Source organism: Notothenia rossii, assembly GCF_949606895.1.
Source record: "Notothenia rossii genome assembly, chromosome: 10".
Lineage (NCBI taxonomy): Eukaryota > Metazoa > Chordata > Actinopteri > Perciformes > Nototheniidae > Notothenia > Notothenia rossii.
Genome location: NC_136908.1, coordinates 19,923,335 through 19,944,560, shown reverse-complemented (window position 1 = coordinate 19,944,560; position 21,226 = coordinate 19,923,335). Strand labels below are relative to the sequence as shown.

The window sequence follows — 21,226 nt, the reverse complement described above, 5'->3', positions numbered from 1 at the left end:
ACCCCCCACCTCCCCTCCTGGCTCCCCCCCCTTCACCTCACAGCCCCTGTCCCACTTCTCCCCTGTGACCCCCATGCAACTGTCCTACTTCATGACTGGAATTAACTCCACCTGCACACTTGACCCAATGCCCTCCAAATTTGTTAAAGAGAGCCTCCCTGCCATCTCCCAGCTCATCGCCACCATCATTAACTCCTACCTCAGATCTGGATCAGTTCCCCACTCTCTCAAACTGGCTGCTGTCACACCCATTCTCAAAAGACCTGGACTCGCACCTGACATCATGTCCAACTTCCGGCCCATCTCAAATCTCCCCTTTCTGTCAAAAATACTTGAACGTGTCATTGCCTCACAACTAAAATCCGACCTCAGCTCCAATGACCTCTTTGAGCCATTTCAATCCGGTTTCCGATCAAAACACAGCACAGAAACAGCTCTTCTGAAAATCACAAACGACCTCCTTCTCTCCTCTGACTCCGGCAACCTGAACATCCTCATCCTCCTCGACCTCACCGCAGCATTCGACACCATCAACCACACCATCCTGCTGTCCCTCCTCGAATCATCACTCAACATCACTGACACTGCACTCTCCTGGCTGAAATCTTACCTCACCGACAGACATCAGTTTATCAACATCAACAACTGCACCTCCTCCACTGCTCCTCTGTCCCAAGGCGTCCCCCAGGGTTCGGTGCTTGGCCCCCTCCTCTTCATCCTTTACATGCTCCCCCTTGGCAAAATAATTTGTCGCCACAACCTTCAATTTCACTGCTACGCCGATGACATCCAACTTTATATCTAAAAAAAAACCATCACCCCCACAACACACTCCACTCTCACCAACTGTCTCTCAGAAATAAAAGCATGGATGCAAACAAACTATCTCCAACTGAACAGTGCCAAATCAGACATCATCATCATCGGCCCCCCATCCCGTATCAAAGACATCCATAATTTCAACTTCACCATTGACAGCCACACTCTATCTCCCCCCCTCACATCCGCAACCTCGGAGCCATTTTCGACAGTCAGCTCAAATTCAACCACCACATAAATCACATCACCAGGACCGCCTTTTTCCACCTCAAAAACATTGCCCGTCTCCACCCATCACTCTCCTCCTCTGCTGCTGAAACCCTGATTCATGCATTCATCACTTCACGACTCGACTACTGCAATAGCATCCTCTACTATGGCATACCATCCAACCTCCTCAATAAACTCCAACATATCCAGAACTCTGCTGCCCGCCTCCTCACTCACACCTACTCCCGAGACCACATCACTCCCATCCTCCAGAACCTCCACTGGCTCCCCGTCCGTCAAAGAATCCACTTCAAAGTCCTCCTCATTACTTACAAAGCCCTCAACAATCAGACCCCCCCCTGACTCACAGACCAGCTGCACCACCACACCCCTTCCCGTTTCCTCCGCTCATCAGAAGCCAACCTCCTATCCATCCCGACCCGCACCAATCACCGGACCTGGGGGGACAGAGCCTTCTCCGTTGCTGCCCCCTCCCTCTGGAACTCACTCCCACAACCCATCAGAGACTGCACCGACCTCACCACCTTCAAAAAACTCACAAAAACTCACCTCTTCAATCTGGCTTTTAATGTGTGATTGTTTTTGTATTATTTGACTTTAACTTTAACTATATATTTATTTGTTGTTCATTTCTTCTCTTTTCTTTTCTCTTCACTATTATCTGTAAAGCGTCTTTGAGCACCTATAAAAGCGCTAACAAATTAAATCTATTATTATTATTATTATTATTACAATGCCGTTATGTGATGACTTCCAAAGAGAAAAGCAAGAACTCTCGGAATAAAGTATTATTTTATTTTTAAAAAATGTTTTCCGATTTCATGTCGTATAAACACCATATCCCGACATGCATTGCGGCTAAAACAATTGATGTTTTAGCCTATCAAAACATCTGAAAAAAGAAAGGTGTCTCTCAGAATCGAAAAAGAAAAACCTATGGGAAAAACACAAAAGCATTCTACACAATTTAAACCAATTAATGTTGTATAATTAAGGATAAACTGATGTTTTTTAGTGGATGAGTACTGCAGATATCACTGTTAAATCATTTGATCATTGGTTTTATTATGAAAACGTTGAGACCAGAAATACTGTTTTCATCCCGTAACTTTACATGGAGGCTGCCGCATACACGTTCTCCTGGTGAAACCTCAAATCCTCTTCGTAATATCTATCAAACTATAGATCCTACCAGTGGCGGCCGGCCCATAGGGGCGCTAGGGGCGCCGCCCCCCCTCTTCCCACATGTTTGATTGTCATTAAAAATTAAAAAAAATATATATTTCCAAAAACAATATTTTTAATTTTTAAAGAACAAGCTAAATATTATATAGTTGGTATCAGTAAAATGTATAATCTACAATAAAATCTCTTTTAAAATTGTTTTACGATGTCTAAAGTTACTGATAAGTCACATGTTTCCTGGCTGGCCGCAGCGTGTATCATTACCCTCTCTCGTCCGGGCAGTAGAAAGGAGCCCTCAGCCAGAGCAGCAACAGCCAACAAGCTGACTGTTGCTATCTGTAAACTATGCCGCCGAAACATAATTTCAGCCAATCAGCGTCGTCAGATCTGATGCTCAAAGGGCGCCCTTTCAGCGCCCTGGCCTGTGTGTCTGTGAGTTGTTTGGACTCGTATCCAAGGTGACGCTACAGTAGTTGTCTGCAGGTGGAGATCCTGGTGCTAGTGGAACGCCGGAGCTGTAGATTAACATTTACATGCTTATTGTAGTTGTAAGGGCAATGCCTGTGGCACCATGGAGCATATATGTGGGCTGGACCTGTATTTTACAAGAAAGGACTGATTAGAGGGTCGAGTTGTCGATTCTTGTTCAGTTTTCATCTTCCTCACCCTCTCAGACTTTGAGTTGCGCGCGCTGCTAAAGAGACGCGCTACCATGGAAACCAAACAATGGTGTAGCTGTATTAAAGTCCGAGTGGAAACAGTCGTGAGTAAATCTGATTTAGTCAGAAATCGGGAGAAATGCGGGAGTCTCCCGCGAAAATCGGGAGGGTTGGCAAGTATGACACACACACACACACACACACACACACACACACACACACACACACACACACACACACACACACACACACACAATGTTCGTATTTAGTCTCCTGATTGTAAATGGGAATTAAATCATTTGAGTCTTCCCAAAGCACCAGTGTTCTGCAGTCCCCCCCCCCCCCCTCTAACATCACCAGAAGTCATAATTTAAGGGGTCATTTCTCAATCCCCCGGACCGTCCTAGTATGGTTTTGTCACCATTTCCATAGCCCCACCAAAAATATTTTCCACCAGCCGCCACTGGATCCTACATATCGACTGGACGTGGATTCTCAAAGTACACTATAGACAGAGGTGCACATAACTTTTTTGCCGTGGTTCTCAAAGGAGCACCTGGAGATGTTGCTTGGTGCTCATCCTTAAAATGAAATAAACCGTAACTTTTGAGGGGGTCTTGACTTTATTTGCCAGACACACGGCACTGAACACACATGCAGAGGTGAACACAAGACAACATTAGCACGACCAGTAATCCTACAAGCTGTCTTCACTACCCTCCTGACTGTTCTCCTCACTGTTCTCCTCACTGTCTTCCTCTCTGTCAGACATGGTAGATGATGATGTAGGCGGCCTACTTCTCTCTCTCTCTGGTTGAGTCTGCAATTAGCTGCTTGCATCCACAAGTCAACGGCTGGTTTTGGGTCGAAAGTCTCTGTTGTCATCTTAGACAAGTGGATGTAATCAAATAAGTATGTGAACATAACCAATAACCTACCATAGCCAATAACAAATGAGTGTAACTTATTTTATTTGTGTTGTTCATTCATATCTTATTTATTTACCTTAACATTTATTTATTTATGCATTTTTTTTTATCTCTCCAGTTTTAAAGGATATTTTTGGTTACTGTCCTATAGTATACATTGGAATGATTTAAAACCTGTTTATCCCAAAAATTATAAAGGAATGCCTTGGAAATATGTGTTTACATAAATTGTGACCAAACCGTTTGAACTTAGACTAAGAGTCATTTACCTCACTGAGCTGTAGTTATCAGCCTCTCAGTCTGACTGGACTCTCCCTCCACATTATTGTAGAAACATCTTCTTCTTATATCCGTTAGCGCAGCTAGCACCAGAACAGCGCCGGTGTTGCGCCCTTCTCTCTCTCCCTCGCTCACTCGCATTTTGGCTGTGAGCTGCGGGCGCCAGATAAGCCTACATCCCCCATTTTCATCACTTACAGCGCCCATCGTAGAGGGCAAATTAAACGTGTAACTGGGGTGAAAAGGGTGTTACATTTACTTAATTATGAATATTGTTACATAAAGGCCGAAAATTAGGATGAGCACCAATGGTCAAAAATGTTTTTTTCCCTCCCAGAACTGCCAGCGCTGTCAGCGCAGCGCCTCCACAGATCTGGCGCCCTAGGGGAACATCAACGCCAGTGCTACGGACCGGCCCTGAGTTCATATGCAACTCGCAAATATCGCGCCTTTTTTCAAACGACCCGGTGCTCTTTTTTTGGCGGAGGTGCGCATGCACCTGCGCACCAGTTATGTCCAGCCCTGACTATACACTTCTCGCTAGAAATCTAATCAAAAGCGTTTTAATGGCCAAACTATCCTACAATTTAGGATTTTACAGAGAGGGTTTTTTGTGAATAAACGACCATCTGTAACGTTTGCATTCAACGGGAGCACTAGAGGGCGAACACTTTAAAACGTAATTATAGGTCGTATTAAGCGCTTGAAAAAACGACATATTTAGTCGTAATAAGGGCTTGAACAATCGGTATTGATGGCAGTTTGGCACTGAAGCTTCGAACGGAGCTTCAACCCTGGACTTCCTATTCCATAGAAGCAGTGCTTCGAAGCTTGCTTCAAATCACGTGACATATGACGTCCGAAGCAGCAATTGCTTCAAATCACATGACATGTGACGTCCGAACCAGCAACTGCTTCATTTCCTGAATGAATCAACTCACTGGTTCGCCGTCCAATCAGGTGATTCAATGCACTGCCTGGTCTCTATTCTGACAGGTGACAGGTTGAAAAAGTTTCAAATTTGAGCGCTTCAACACTTTATAACCGCTCTAAACAATGCGCAATGTGTGGGTTGTTGTCGTAGTTTGCGCTGTTGCTGTTGAGTTGTTGTTGGTATTGCATTTTAATTGGATCATTATAGAGCAAGCCAGGAAGAAAGATAGGTCGTTCTGGCTCGTGAAACACTTCAAAATGTGGAGAAGTTGTGAACAAAAAGACAATGACTAATATAAAAACACTTCAATAGTTTAAGTAATAGATAGCCCAGTGGATAGAGCCGGTGGCCAGAATGTGGTGATGACCTCCGCGCAGCTGGTTCAAAGCCTGGAATAGTTAAACTTTTAATCATTGCTTTTCAACTTTAATACTTTCATAACTGATAAAAGGCCCTCTCCACCCAAAAAAATGTCCAGCACTCTCTAGTCTCTTCTCAATAACCCAATACACAGTTATCAATCTTTAATTGCAAATAGAACATGATATTCAGTCTTAGTGTGTGTGTGCATTGAATATTTATCAAGGCAAAGATACGTTAAACCCACTGCAGCCTTGCACTTCGCCAGGAGAGGTCGCTATAACTGAAGCTTCGAGAAATGAACCTATTTCCGACCCAATTGTCCAAGTGGTTCGATGCTTCATTCAAAGCTTAATTTTGCCATCACTAACAATCGGCCCATTTGGTCATATGAGTTGGAGGACTTGTTGGAAGGAGTGTACCTTGCACTTCGATTGACTTCAAAAATATATTTTATTTATAAAAGACTTTTCAAAACAAAATATCACTAGGTTCTACTAGGATTCTCACAAGATCTCTAGGTTCAACTAGGTTGCTCAACAGATCACTAGTGTTTAGAGACATGGACTCGACATGGAGACAAGACGTACTGACAAAAGACAAAAGGAGAGAAGGGCTATATATACACACACACACACATTAGGTAATGGGGCACAGGTGAAAACAATCAGGAGCAGGAAACAACAATCAGGCTGACAGGTGACACACAAGGACAGGAAGTGTAGGCACCTGAAACGAGAGGGTAGAGTCATTTGCAGTAAAACATTGCAGTATTTTTTTACGCTGGCCGTGAGAGGGCGCTGGTGTAGACTGTTCGCCGCTTCTCCGGCTACACCTAGTAGTGTTTTTGTTTGTTTTGTTTGTTTGTCGTTCTTTTGCTGGCTCTAACTGTCGGCCTCTTACTCAGCCGTGTATCTCATACTTCACGTTTTATGTGAACACGTCTTTACACCCAATTCCTCTGATCTCTTACCTGTATGCAGCAACTGCTACACCAGCTCCTGTAGCTAGCTGTAGCAGTTAGCTGTAGCACCTACTCCGGCTCCAGGCTAGGTGTTCTTTGCTTTCCTGTCATCTCCCGACGGATTGCTCTGTCCTGCCTTCCCTGCATGACCCGACTCTGGACTACCCGCCGCCGACTTTCGATCACTCATTGCCGACTCTACCCTGTGCCAACATCACCACTGAGTGCTCGACAAACCCACTGCTGCCCGCCGGTGCGGTTAGCCTTGCTGGCTAGCTCCGCTCCATCTCAACGGCTGGGGCTTCGGCTACCCTCCACAGAACATATCTGGATCACCCGTCCTCACCCGTCTTCACCCGTCTTACCCCCCCTGTGCTGTCCATGCTGAGAGTTCTGTTCCACGAAACATTCAAATCCATCCCGGAGTGGCTAGCCGCTTGGTTGGGACCACCCTCTCCCAGCTGGCTCTCAGCTAACGTAGCATCGTGCTACCATACCACCGGCTCTATGATGCTGAAATACTCCACCGCACAACTGGTTACTCTCAATAGTTGTATTATGCAACCTCTATGCTTAGCAGTCATCAACAAGCTTGGGCTGTTACGTAGCAGACCCCAGTACATCCATAGAGGCTCTCTGCGTAGGTTTGTTGTTGCTGGGTCGGAGCCTCTCTCCAACTGGTCCTGCGCGCGCACCGTCCCTGCCTCGCTACGTCGTCACAACAAACCTTGCACGTGCATTGGCAATCTGAAGGCCCTGGTCTGTGTCGACCGTGTCATTCTGCTCACACCGCCAGCTTCGAGTAGAAATTCCCCCATATTCATGCTGCTGAATACCCGTTCCCTCAATAATAAAGCACCACTCATTCAGGACATCATCACTGACAGGAAAATGGACTTTGTTTGCCTAACGGAAACCTGGCAAAATACTTTTTCATCTTAAACCAAGCCACACCACCAAGCTATGTTTACCTGCAGAAGCCCCGCTCCCTGGGTCGGGGTGGTGGGCTGGCTGTTATCCACAGAGCAGAAATCCCGATAAAAACTAGCTGTGGTAAATACAACCTCTTTTGAGTGTATCGCCTTTTCTCTGGCTGGTTCATCACAGCTACAGGTTGTCCTCATATACCGCCCCCCCAAAAGCCTCCGCCATCTTCATGTCTGAGTTCGCTGAGCTGCTCACCTGTGTCTGCTCCAGGTCTCAATCCACATTACTGCTTGGTGACTTTAACATCCATGTCGAATCCAGTACATGCACCTTTGCCTCTGAATTTCTCTCACTACTCGACTGCTTCAACATCACACAGCAGGTCCAAGGTCCCACCCACACCAAAGGTCACACGCTGGACCTAGTGTGCTCTATAGGCACCCCTCCCTCCCATCTCCAGTGCCTGGACCTAGCTGTTGCGGACCACCTTGCCATACTCTTTACTGTTCCTGTCCCCCTGCCCACTCAGCGTGCAAAACACACCATCACATTCAGAAACACCAAATCACTGAGTGCACCAGCCCTGACCAGCACGACAGCAGCCCACCTAGCCTCCATTCCCCTTACCACCACAGTGGATGGCCTGGTTGCTCGCTACAACTCAGCTCTATCCCTCAGCCTTGACTCTCTAGCCCCCCTCAAAACCCGCACTGTCTCCTTCACCCGTTCGGCCCCTTGGTTCACCACTGAACTCCGCGCACTGAAGTCTTCTGGCCGTCTCAGCAGCCTTCAATACCATATCCCATACCATCCTCCTCAGCCGCCTGTCTGACTACCTTGGCCTCAGTGACACAGCTCTTGCCTGGTTCGAGTCCTACCTGTCTAACAAGAAACACTTTGTCACCATCAGTGACTGCAGCTCCCCTCCGGCCCCAGTCAACCAAGTTGTACCTCAAGGCTCTGTTCTTGGACCCCTCCTATTCAATATCTACATGCTCCCACTTGGTCAAATCATCCGCCAACATGGTCTCAGCTTTCACTCTTATGCTGATGACACACAGCTCTATCTCTCCACCAAACCATCCACTCAGCTCCCCCCTCAATCCCCTGTCAACTGCCTACAGGACATAAAAAACTGGATGTCATCAAACCTGCTCAAAATCAACAGCAATAAAACAGAGCTCATGATTGTGGCTCCCAAGGCGCAGCTCCAGAAGGTTGGAGACCTGCTTCTCTCCATTGACAGCTGCTCCATCTCCCCGTCCACTGAAGTCCGCAACCTGTCTCTCCCTCTCTTTCCAGACGCACATCAAATCTGTCACCAAATCCGCCTTCTATCACCTAAAAAACATTGCCAGAATCCGGCCTTCACTCTCTAACTCTGTGGCAGAAACCCATGTACACGCCTTCATTACATCTCGTCTGGACTATTGCAATGGAGTCCTGTCCGGGGTTCCCAGCAAAACCCTGGATAGGCTCCAATACGTCCAGAACTCTGCCACCAGGCTTCTCCCCCACATCAAGCCATGGCACCATATCACCCCCACCCTCATCCACCTACACTGTGCCAGTCAAGTCCCGGATTCAATACCCCCAGTACTTATCGGACCTCCTCAATCCCTACACCCCTTCTCGGAGTCTGCGGTTCTCAGACACGGACCTGCTCTCCATCCCCCGCTCTCGCCTCCAAACTGTTGGTGACAGGGCGTTCAGTGTTGAAGCCCCCACCCTCTGGAATGCACTTCCTGCCGAGATCCGTAATGCTGCCTCCCTGGACATCTTCAAATCATCACTAAAAACACACCTGTTCACCCTGGCCTTCGGGCCCTAGCCCTTTTTTTTCTTTGGTTTGCCCGTTGATTGTCTGTTTGTTTTGTTTGTCCACCATGTACAGCGACCTTGGGTCCCTTGAAAGGCGCTATATAAATATCATTTATTATTATTATTATTTACCAAAATAAAAGGTCACAAAATATAAACAATAAACTAGAAGGATTCTAACTCTGAAACCTTACAACGAGTGTGGGACAGTCGTCCTACATACGAGGGTAAATGTTATAGATCATTATTTTGGTAGTACTGAAGAGGAATTTTTAAATAATGTAACACTGAGTAAAAGACATCATCAGATGTTATAGTTTTGATCCACTGGTTGCAAGTATTTATTGCAATAATATGACCACTAAACATTTGAAGTTCTCTTATGAATTTGTTCCTGTTTAATTTAGTACCTGATCAAACCTGGTAACTTAAGGTACTTGTACTTTTGTAATTTAAAAATGTAATATTTTCCCATTTATGTTGCATATATTTTACTGACTTAACAACTAGCAACCTTTGCAGATTTAGTTCAATGTTACAAAAAATAAAACAATTGTATTAAAGGTTAGGCAACTCAGTAGAATGTAAATTAATTCAAATAAGTCAAACTTTTGCCAAGTTCAATATTAAAGTAATCATCACATTGATGTATCAATAACTTAAATACGATCAATGTTTATTTTATATTATATTTGAATATGATTCTGAAATTGAACATGCTGCATAATGAGTATTTTTTTGTTGGAAAAGCTTCACAAGTACGTCCGTACGCAAATGCGCTTTCTGACACAAGTGACGTTACCCATTTCAGATTGTTGCCGCGCATGCGTACCTGCATACCAGTTATGTGCACCCCTGTCTATAATAATAATGACCTATAGCGTAACACAGGGGTAATCAAATAAAAATCTTAAAGGTTCAAAAAAAAAAATTCAATAACACAAAGGTCAGTTTATTACGGTCATTCAAACTTTTAAACAATTGCAACAACATTCTTAACACAAGGTTGCAAAAACTAAAATAATCTGTATGCAGCAGTTTTCATTGTTATTGTGTCTGTGCGTAATCCCTCAGAGTCGCAGTGTAAGAGCTGCAGTTATGAATGAAGCCAGCTGCACCCTCTTTCATTCAGCATTCCCATTATTGCTTTATAAATGTCTTCCCCCCTTCTGTGTCCACTGAGGTTCGTCAGGCCCAATACATCTTCAACAAACTCCCCCTTTGCCTCATCATAAAAAACTCACAACTGAGCAATGTCAGTGGTGTCAGTGGGCTCATCCACAGCTAAGGAAATGCACTGTGCATTTTGTATTCCATCACAAAGCTGATTAATCAAATCACCAGCCAGTGTTTATGTTCTTCTGGTTGCTGTGGAATCTGAGAGGGGGATTTGCTTGATTTGACCTGTTATTTCCTCTTTTTGTTTGCCTTCAAACATGGTCTCCCACTCTCCATCACTTCAGTCATGCATTCTTTTATACTTTAATAATACAGTTATTATCCAGTGGAATGCCCTTACCTACTGGCCTAGTTAAATCAAAGTGGTTACTTTTTTGGCTGGGCAGTGAAGTTTTACACACCGTCTTATTTGACTTTCTCAGGACTTAAAATAGTTTTTTGGGGGCAGACCCCGTCCCCCACAAAGAAAAAAATATATTTACACACGTAAAGTCATCATCTTAACAGTTTTGTATGCTCATCCGTGAGCAGAGCATCAAGTTGACATTACCATTTTGTTCAGCAAAACGCCTCACAAAATTAGTTAGATCAACAGCTTTAGTGCGTTTTGATTCAATGCTGAGTACAGCCAAACTTGACAGTCTCTTCTCTGTCATTGTAGACCGCAAATACCTAATTCCTTCCGTCTACTTGAGTCCAAATGCTTCTCGTTTTGTGCTGTCCCCCCGTTCAAATGAAATCGCCGCCAATCATATTTCCACACTCGCGCAAGGGCCGGGGGAGGGGCTACAAGACGTGCGTCTTGTGCTGCATTCACTTGCACTCGGACATTAGAGATTAGAGGCCAAAACAGGCTACAGCAGTGCCTGATACACTATAAGGCGACACGTGTAAATTGTAAAGCTAAAGCTAATGCTAGTTTCTAACACCAGTCCTTGATAGGCATTTATGGTTCAGATGTTACATGTGTAAAATCTTAAGAGAAGCACACTTATCTTTACATATGATCCATTTGATTTCAGAAAAAGCTATAGTAGCTAATGTTCACAACATTATAAAAGTTCGTTTTAGCATGACTGCTAGCTTAGGTTGACCAGACGTCCCGTTTTCCGGGGACAGTCCCCGGTTGAAACTGTCCCCGGAAATGTCCCCGTTCTTTTAATATACATTAAAAACACATAGCAAGGTGAAATAAAACGTTTCATGTCAGGAAACACTGGGTAAACAGACTGTGGTCAAGCCAGCCCCCATTTCGGAAAACACAGTCAAGCCAGCCCGCACGTTGTATTGCGGTGCGCGAATATCCTATGCATTACGGTAGAATTTCAAAATAAAATACTTTTGAAATCTCATATATGGGCCAGCGCCATATAGATAGAAGAGTTACGACAGCGGAAGTCCAAAAACGGTTATCGTCACGTGGTTCATGCAGACGAGGATTGTTCCCCGGAAGTTCATGGCGGGCAATGTGAATGCATTGATAACAGGAGATAGAACTACGATTTTTGGTAATTATTAGTGAATAAAGGTTTTGATTTGCAATATTTATACAACAAATCGATATGTGTATGTATTTACATCAATATGTTTTAAAAATTAAATTTGAATTTGCTAATATTAAGTGATAATATTAGGATTAGTGTGCACAACTAGTTTACATGTTAGGCTAACAGTGCCTTGGTTAAAGAGCCTGTTGCTGTTTATAGCTTTGAATTCTTTAAAACCAATATTATCTTCTTAAACTTGTATGGTAGTCAGGAGCATGACTTTCTAATGTTTATTGATATATTTAGAGGGAGGGGATCTAAAGGAATGCTTCAAAATTCAGATTAGATTCATTTCTACCATTTTCTTAAATTCATGGTAGTTTCAGTAATCCCATGGTAATTGAGGACACAAGTTATCTAAATGACTAATGTCATCTTTATGGCTTTCAGAAAGGACAGGAGACCGACAGGTGACTATCAAAGGACTAGCAGCAGCAGCAGCAGCAGCATGATGATGATGATGTTAAATGTGTTGTTTTAGGAATATCCATTGCAAATACATGGAATTCAATAAACATTGAATAGCATATCATGCAGTTTGTCTGTGCCTTTTCCTCCGTGTTGTCCTTGTTTGCTGTGCTGCCTCCTAGTCGCCACCATGGTTTGCTGTGCTGCCTGGGGATGCTCAAATCGCTCCGAGAAAGGAGTACGAATGCACGGCTTCCCCACTGACACAGAGCGCAGGAAAAAATGGCTGGCTCAAGTCAGCAGGAGCAATTTCACGACCAACAGCAAAAACATATGTGAGGTAATTATATACAAACACTGCATTTGCACTTTTTCACAAAACGAAAACCACACCATTGGGAAAGCTTAATATTTTGTTTAATACAAAAAAACAGGGAAAGGCTTGAAAAACACTGAGAGTTGAGACTCAGGGTGCAGGGTGAGGGTCTCAGTGCAGGTATTCAGGCTCCATTGAATCCCCCTCTGGTTCTTGTGCTGAAAGAGGGAGTAACAGACAGGAGAAAGGGTTATACACACCTATAGCACACCTATTGGATGGGAAATTGCCTTGGAGAGATAAGGTGTGGTCTTTGTTCCCAACTGAAGTTATGGAACTTTATTATTTGTGAGTTTAAGAAAGTATGACAAATGGCATCAGTAACGGATGTGATATGAATTTCTATAAAGTTGTCTCACATTCTTGGTCATATTTTATATACAGTATGTAATGAGTATAACATGTCCAGTAAGTATAAAGTGTTTCCTAATACCGTGTATTCAACCACTATGGAATATGTATGTGGGCAGACAAAACTGAGTTGTTCTGTGTGTGAAGTAACCTCAAGTCACTCCGCAGGCACATTTTGATGCAGACCAGTTTGTCAAGACAAAAAAGGGCAAGACTAGGCCGAGAGCAGAGGCTATACCCACCATCTTCGTGCATTGCCCTGTGGTCAAAAAGAGAAGGGCCCCTGCACCACGATTCACCCCGGGACCTGTATCTACAAAGCCCATAGCTCATGATCACAGCTATAGTGTGAAAGGTGACACAGGTATAATAAGTATGAACTCTTAGTAACAAAAGTCATATTTCTTATTTTTAAGTGGTATAATATTTTAAATGTTCAAAAATCTACAGTGCCATGTCTTCTACTTACATTAGTCTCAAAGATTGAGGGAAGAAGGGATGAGGAGACTGAGAGAAAGGAAAGTGAGGATGAAGAAAGAGAGGACATGGCTAGTGAGGAGAGACAGGGAGGGTGGAAACCACCCACTCAGCCAGCAGCCAGTCAGCATACGAGGGAACCAGCAGCCAGTCAGCATACGAGGGAACCAGCCGCCAGTCAGCATACGAGGGAACCAGCAGCCAGTCAGCATACAAGGGAACCAGAAGCCAGTCAGCATACGAGGGAACCAGCAGCCAGTCAAACAGATCTATTAATTAAAGAGAAAATTAAAAAGCCAAGAAGGAATCACCAAAAAGCAAAGTCTGCACTAAGAAAAATCAGGAAGGAAAATGCAGCTCTCAAGAAAACAATGAAAATTAGCGACAACAAATATAAGAAAACGTTTTCAAAAGACCAACTTAAGGCATTAGGCAGACTCACCACAAAGGGGATGAAATGGAGCAATGGGACAATTAAGAAGGCTTTAAAAATTCGCTTTGCGTGCGGACCAGCGGGTTACAAAACTCTGCAGGAATTGCAGATTCCCCTTCCAGGATTAAGGACACTGCAAAGAAGGATGCAATGTGTTAAGTTTGAGCCTGGTGTGTAACAGCTAACATCACTGCCCCTCCACCTGCCAACATCACTGCCCTCCACCTGCCAGCACCCAGCCAGAGGAGCGCAAACAACAAAAACAAGCAAGGTGTCCCGTCATGTACCTGGAAGTTTGGGTTGGCAAAATGGAGTAAGAGAGGGACTTGAAAAACCTTGGTGGCTCTCTACTCATGTTGTTACAGTTGTCTTGGTTACAGCTCTCAAGTTTTTTTTTGTTGCCATTTCCACATCTTTAGAAAATATGAAATAAATGAAGTGAAATCAACCTCTTCTCTGGAGAACAAACTTTGATTTCTCTGTCTTGTGAGTTTGCAGTCTTGCAGTTTTGCTCCTCCACCTGTAACATCACTGCCCCTCCACCTGCCATACAGTAGGTTACTAACAAGATGACTTATATAATACAGTGATAGAATACATGTTTAGTATGCTTACTTATATAAAACAGTAGTATTAAACTTACCTTGTGTTTTCACTCTCACTTAAGTCCCTCTCCCTTTGCCATCAATCCAAAATCAGCTGAGCTGCAACATTATACAGACAGGTAATAATCAACATAATCACAAGGACACAATATGGCTCTGCTAAAAACACTCACTCTTACACGCACCAAAGTTATATTTATCTAATATTTAACTCCCTCCACCCCTGCATACAATCCCGTTTAGAAGCCCCTCTTCTCTAATTCAACAACGTTGGACGAAAGGACATTAAGAGAACGGAATTTACAATTAAAAGGCTGTTCAACGTGTGTTGCTAACTTGATCCGTTATCCTAGCTTTATCTGTTATCTGTAAACGTTCCCAAAATCTACTAATTTAGGGATAATCCACTGACATCCTTTAATACACATGTTAATTTGAATCAGATGTAGGCTACTGATAATATCCGCAATATAAATCTTTAAACTTCTTCTTACCTTTAAAAGTCCGTCACGAACTGTCTATTATGCTGCAACTCTACAGCTCTGCTAGCCTTGGCGCTAACTTCCGGGGAACGATTGAGAGGCTCCACGATCCACCATTGCTGTAAAAAAGTGGTCCATTGGAGCAGTGCTTGAATTGGGCCGGTACTCACCGGTACGCAGTACCGGCACTTCTAATTTTTACCCATGTGGTACCGGCTTTTTACTGAGTACCGGCACCTTGCCGATCAGAGCAACGAAACGTTGGGTCTGCTGCGTCATGCGTTACTGATACGTCACGTTTACAGAGTGAAAAGTCCCCAAACTTGCGCCGAGTAAATTGCAGACCGACAGCAGAACTTCTAGGATTAATTGTATATTTCGGATGGATAGATGTGTTCTTAAACGCCCTCGCATTGAGGTACAAGTCGAACAGGTGCCAGAGTCACACGACCCACCTGAAGAGTGAATAGTGAGTTTTGAATATATTTTGTAATAATGGGTCATTTGAAAAAGTGTTTTGTATGACAATAGAGACACAGGCCACCTGTTGTGTGCTGTGTCTGTCTGTCTGTCTCTCTCTGTTTACCTGTGTCTGTCTGTCTGTCTGTCTGTCTGTCTGTCTGTCTGTCTGTCTGTCACATTACAAATATTGACTTGAGCCCCACCACTGGATGGGTTAGCCTTACCATAGATTACCCAACAAAAATACTCTGGCGCCGCCACTGCATACCAGCAATGGGTCTTGCTCGTTCTTTCGCTTCCCGTTTGATGAAAGGACCAAGAGTGGCTGGATCAAGTTAGCTACCTACTGTAGCTAGTACGTTAGTTAGCATTACAGCCTTGTCATTTTTATTAGCCTTAATATGAAGTAACATCAAGTAACCCAACATGTTAAACAGTAAGAGTAGTAGTCATATTTCGTGAACCCTTTGAAGAGTACTGTCACCGGTGTGATCTTTCTATAATACACAATTTAAGCCCGGGGGAGAAATGCTAACGCGATCGCCGATCTTTTCTACTTCATGCTATCTGCACAAATGGTTGACATTAAACATTAAAAAGACCAGGCAGTTCAGAGAGAATCAAAGGAAGGCAGGCAGGCAGGCAGCTTTGCATGACATTCTTCTGGACGTGTTTCATTGTGGTGATAGTGAGGGTAGTCAATCCTTTTGTTGACAAGACAGTAGTGACGGCCATCTTGGTGACGTCTGTTGTTCTGCGAGACCAGAGATGTAGTTCATTGAGCGTTTGACACAAACAAATGTGTTACTTCACAGTTTTACGACACTTTTTTTTTTTTTTACTTGCAAAATTATCTTTTAAATTGACAAACATCATGTGTAATTCGTGGCACAATTCAAACGGGATCGAAAGGTAATCTTTCTCTCTCCATTGACTTCAATACATAATTTTTCCGAAATAAGGTCCCATGGAGGTCCACCGGAAGGGGAGGGACTTCGCCACTCTATATGAGCTATCATCCTGGCTTCATGAGTCCGCCCCCACAGCAGCCTTTCACGTACCGGGTTTTAACATTTACCGGAGAGATAGACGCGGCTCAAAAGGAGGCGGGGTTATGATTTATGTCAAGGACAGTATTCCCTGCAATGAAATACAGTGGTCAAATTGTAAAGGATTGGAAACTATCGGTGTTAATATAACTCTGTCACCACAAATGTCATTTGTTCTTATTGTAATTTATTAAGAGAATGTAATTTCAACAAAGAAGTTATTATAATGGGTGATTTTAACATTAACTGGGAGGATAAATCGGCCAGAAAGAATCTAAAACAGATAACTGATCATTTTGACCTGCAACTGATTAGTGGACCTACAATAATAACAAATTCAACCAGCACTCAAATTGACTTAATATTTAGTAACAGACCAGAAATAATTTTTAAATCCTTTAACATGTTAACTGGTCTGTCTGACCACAATAGGACTTGAGTCGCCAGGAAACTAACCAAAAAGCGTTTTAGCCCTTCCGTCAGGTAATATGAATCTTGTGGAATCCCCAAAAACAAATATGAGACCTTTACAAATGCTGTTGAACAGATTAAATGGGAAGATATTTTGCCTGGAATAGACCATGAAGAAGACAGTCAAATGTTCTCAAAAACGTTAGAGAGGACTATTAACAACTTCAAATGCAAAATCAAGCATAGAAATAACAAACACACTGTCCCTTGGATAAATGAGGATATTTTCAGACTAATGAAAGAACGTGATCTAGTCTTAAAAACTGCAATCAAAACTAAATTGAGCCATGACAGAAGTCATTTGACTATGCTTAGGAATAATGTTTTAAAGAAATTAAGGAAAGCTAAGGCAGATTTCTTTTTAACTATAATAGACAAGGCAGGAGGTAATTCGAAACTGATCTGGGACCAGTTAAAAACATTAACTGGTAATCAACATAGGGAAAGAAAACAGTTAGAACTTACAGTAAATGGTAGGCTTATAAACACTCCAGGCGATGTAGCTGAAGTTTTAAATCACTATTTTATTGATTCTGTTGCTAACATTGCACAGTGTTTTTCTCCTGACTGCACAAGTAATGGTCAAATTGATACAATGGAGCCGGCTTTCAGCTTAAGAAACACAACTGAAACAGAAGTTAAAAGAGTAATTAAATCCCTCAAACCATCTAAAGCAAAGGATATATTTGGTATGGATGCAGTTATACTCAAAGACCTCAGTACAACTCTTTCTCATCCTATTGGCAATATCATCAACCTCTCTTTCTGTCAAGGAATGTTTCCAAATGTCTGGAAGCCGGCTGTAGTTATCCCAATCTTTAAAGGTGGAGACCCAATGTCTACCAATAACTACAGGCCAATTAGTATCCTTCCTACAGTATCAAAAGTCGTTGAAAAACTTGTAGCTGAACAAATTATGAACCATCTGAATATCAGTGATTTTTCTCTGCATGCAATGCAATTTGGCTTTAGGGCCAAATACTCTACAGAAACAGCCAACTGTTTCTTCACAGAACAAATAAAATCCAAAATGGATAAAGGTGGTGTTGTAGGAGCAGTGTTTCTCGACTTAAAGAAGGCCTTTGACACTGTTAATCACAACAAACTCATATCTAAGCTATCCAGCATTAACTTTTCCACACTAACACTTAAATAGATAGAATCATATTTGTTCAACCGTTCTCAGTATGTCAGAGTACAGAATAATCAATCATCTAACCTCCAGCTGTCCACAGGTGTCCCACAAGGGTCAATTCTGGGTCCATTGTTATTTTCATTGTATATAAACGACTTACCATCGATATGTCCTGACACAAACATCCAAATGTATGCTGATGATACTGTAATTTATGTTCACGGAGGCAGTCTGACACAAGTGGCTAATGAACTGACGAACAAGATGGTTCATGTAACAGCTTGGTTGGAGCAATGCTGTCTGCAACTAAATGTCAGTAAAACTGTATGTATGTTCTTCACCAAAACAAAGTCCTCCTGCGTTGAGCCAGATGTGTTTGTGTCCACGGAGAGGCTACAGGTGGTCTCTCAGTACAAATACCTGGGGGTCTTAATTGATTCAAGACTCAATTTTAAGGCTCAGGTGAAAAAGGTTTGCAACAGGGTCAAATTCAGTCTATTCAATTTTAGGTTTACCAGGAACTGCATGTCAACAGAGGCGGCTCTGATGTACATGCACTCTATGGTTCTATCTCATATCACCTACTGCTTAACAATCTGGTCACATGCCTGTACAACCACTCTTAAACCCCTGGAATCATTGTACAAACAAACACTTAAAACAGTAGATAAGAAATCAGTTCATTCTCATCATTGCCCAATACTCACAAAATATAACTTGTTGAGCTGGGAAAATGTAATGAGATATGCAAATGCTTGCCTCATGTACAAAATAATACACGGCCTTACCTCACCTCCGCTCAGACATTTTATCACCATACGCACACCTGTAACTAGGTCAACAAGAGCTGCAACAAGAGGAGATTGCGTTGGAAGAGCTCATTCAGCCAATCTTCTTTTTCTTTTAAAGCTGCACAACAGTGGAACTCAATCCCAGTAAAGATTAGAGAACAAAACACCTGCAGTTCATTCAAATCTAACTTAAAAACATGGTTAGTGGAAAGTCAGCTCTGTCAACACTGATACAATCTGCACTTTACAACGCTCTGTTTGTACATGTGCCTTGACCTGTTGCTATCTGTCTGCTTTGTGAATATGTATTTTAGTTTGGTTTTTATGTTTTTATGTTTTTATATATGCTTTTATCATAATATAAGCATCTCTGTTGAATGTTGTTTTACTGATTGTATTTACCTGTTATTTGAAGTGAATTTTTGTTTTTAGGATGACTTTCAACATCTGTCCAGGGACTACAGACGAAAAATAGCCTGTTGGCTAACTCTGGCGTATTTACAGAAATGTCAATCAATGTGCACTGTCCCTGTCAAATAAATATATAAATAAAAATAAAAATAAATCCCTCTGTTGTTAGAAAAGAATGAAACAAAAACTATCCAGTATCAAAGACTTATTTCACTTCAGGGTGATAGCAGGGCTGAAGTCCAATAGTCCATTTAGCAGGAACCTTCCTAACCGAGTGAAATGACCCTGAAGTCCCTCAGTGGCAGCCATGATAAGTGCCGTTCGAATTCTCTAGAATCTAGGAAAGGAGGTTTCAAACTTCCTTTATAACCTCCTTTAGCTTAGGAACCACTGGACCTCCCTTACCGAAAGGAGAGGAGAAAATTCTGCCCCACAATGCCTTGTAGCCCCAGCATTTGACATCACACAACAGTCGGCCGTTCACGGACACAAACGATTATGACGGATAAATGATATCATGAAAGTTACAGTGCTTATTAAGCATTTTAAAACGTATGTGATAAGTTGTCAAAGTGCTTTGTTTTGAACTTTCATCAGTATTATAATAAAAAAGAAATATGAACGTTAGTTTTTACTGAAATGATCAAATAAAGTCAACATTTCACTGAGCTGTGTGGGGTTTGTTCAACTTTTAAAATATGTTTGAATGGTGATATACACAGAGATAGGTGTTAAAGACTAACGTTTATAATAAATACATTTGTATTGATTTTAAGATCTTTCCATAGTTCATAGAATCATACGTATTGGTATCTTGTATTAATGTGGACCGGAGGGAGAGGGTGACGAGCATAAGTTTCACTTTCATTTTTTATTTCAATTCCAAACTTTGGTCTTGAAGAACATGTTTCTCTGTTGTTCATATAGCATAAAGCAACAGCATCAGAGCACGGTGCAGAGTCTCTTGATGAGTCCGTCGTTCTTATTAAACATCCATGTTGTAGTCCGTTGTATAGAAAACTGTAGTTTCCATAGTTTCCCCACAGCAGCAGACGCACAAAATTACGTCCGCTGGCGCATCATAAACACGTCGGATAGGGAAAATGCACTCGGATTCTCTTAAGTACCGCAGTCTCTTCTCCTAAATCCTTTTGAATTCTCCTATCCACTATCCGTTAACCCCGTGACGTTTCACTCAGAGGTCAACGAATAGACGATAGGGTTAGGATTTAGGAGTCGATTTTTGGATTATCCGACCGCAACCCAAGACACCCCATAGTCACTAGGAGAGAATCTGGACAATCTGATGTACAGTTTCAAAATAAAAGACCTTTGCAGTCTCATATATGAGCTTCCTTCTGTTTGTATCCAACAGTTCAAATGTTCGAATTACATTAAACCAGAATTGTCCCCCTTTTTTCTTTAACAGTGAAGACCACTGCATATTTACAACTGTTACACATGCTGATGTAACGCAAATGTTTCCAACTTGGGATCAATAAAGTATATCTTATCTTAAGATGATCGATGGCTACTGCCATATTTTCAAAATGTGCCTCTGAACCTTGACAAGTGCATGTTTCAGGCTTATCAATTAACAAAAGGAGGGGTCACAAACATAAGACCAGCTGTTAAATAAAGCTCTTCTGACCTTAGCTGTCATGTGGGTATATATTAATGCTGCCCATTATGGGCACAAGCAATTTTTACCCATTTATTAATTACATGTTTTAAATTTGAGTGTTTCCTATCCCCTAAACCTCCAGGGATGTAAATATTTGTAAATATGCAGTGGTGTTTATTTGTAAATCATTTAATATAATCACACAAATTCTTTATTTATTGATTGTTCCATACCTGACAAGGCCGGAGATGAAAAACTTGGGTCGCAGGTTCCTCAACAGTGCATCACAAGACATCTATCAATATTTGTGCATACCT

At 42.4% G+C, this 21,226-nt stretch overlaps 1 protein-coding gene across 1 annotated transcript; it reads left to right on the top strand.

The window, feature by feature from the left end:
- The first annotated feature begins 12,230 nt into the window (after positions 1-12,230).
- LOC307023186 (uncharacterized protein) lies at positions 12,231-14,946 on the top strand. Its single transcript, XM_079656296.1, has 4 exons — positions 12,231-12,244; positions 12,425-12,582; positions 13,138-13,333; positions 13,420-14,946. The coding sequence occupies exons 2-4, from the start codon at positions 12,433-12,435 to the stop codon at positions 14,055-14,057; spliced, it is 984 nt and encodes a 327-aa protein (XP_079512422.1). The 5' UTR covers positions 12,231-12,244; positions 12,425-12,432; the 3' UTR covers positions 14,058-14,946.
- Positions 14,947-21,226: the final 6,280 nt, after the last annotated feature.

What these genes read in the sequence shown, in the direction of transcription:
- LOC307023186 (XM_079656296.1), top strand. Translation starts at nt 12,433, where the DNA reads ATGGTTTGCTGTGCTGCCTGGGGATGCTCAAATCGCTCCGAGAAAGGA. An exon ending in ACAGCAAAAACATATGTGAG is followed by an intron (nt 12,583 to 13,137) that starts GTAATTATATAC and finishes GTCACTCCGCAG; the next exon opens with GCACATTTTGATGCAGACCA. An exon ending in TAGTGTGAAAGGTGACACAG is followed by an intron (nt 13,334 to 13,419) that starts GTATAATAAGTA and finishes AAAAATCTACAG; the next exon opens with TGCCATGTCTTCTACTTACA.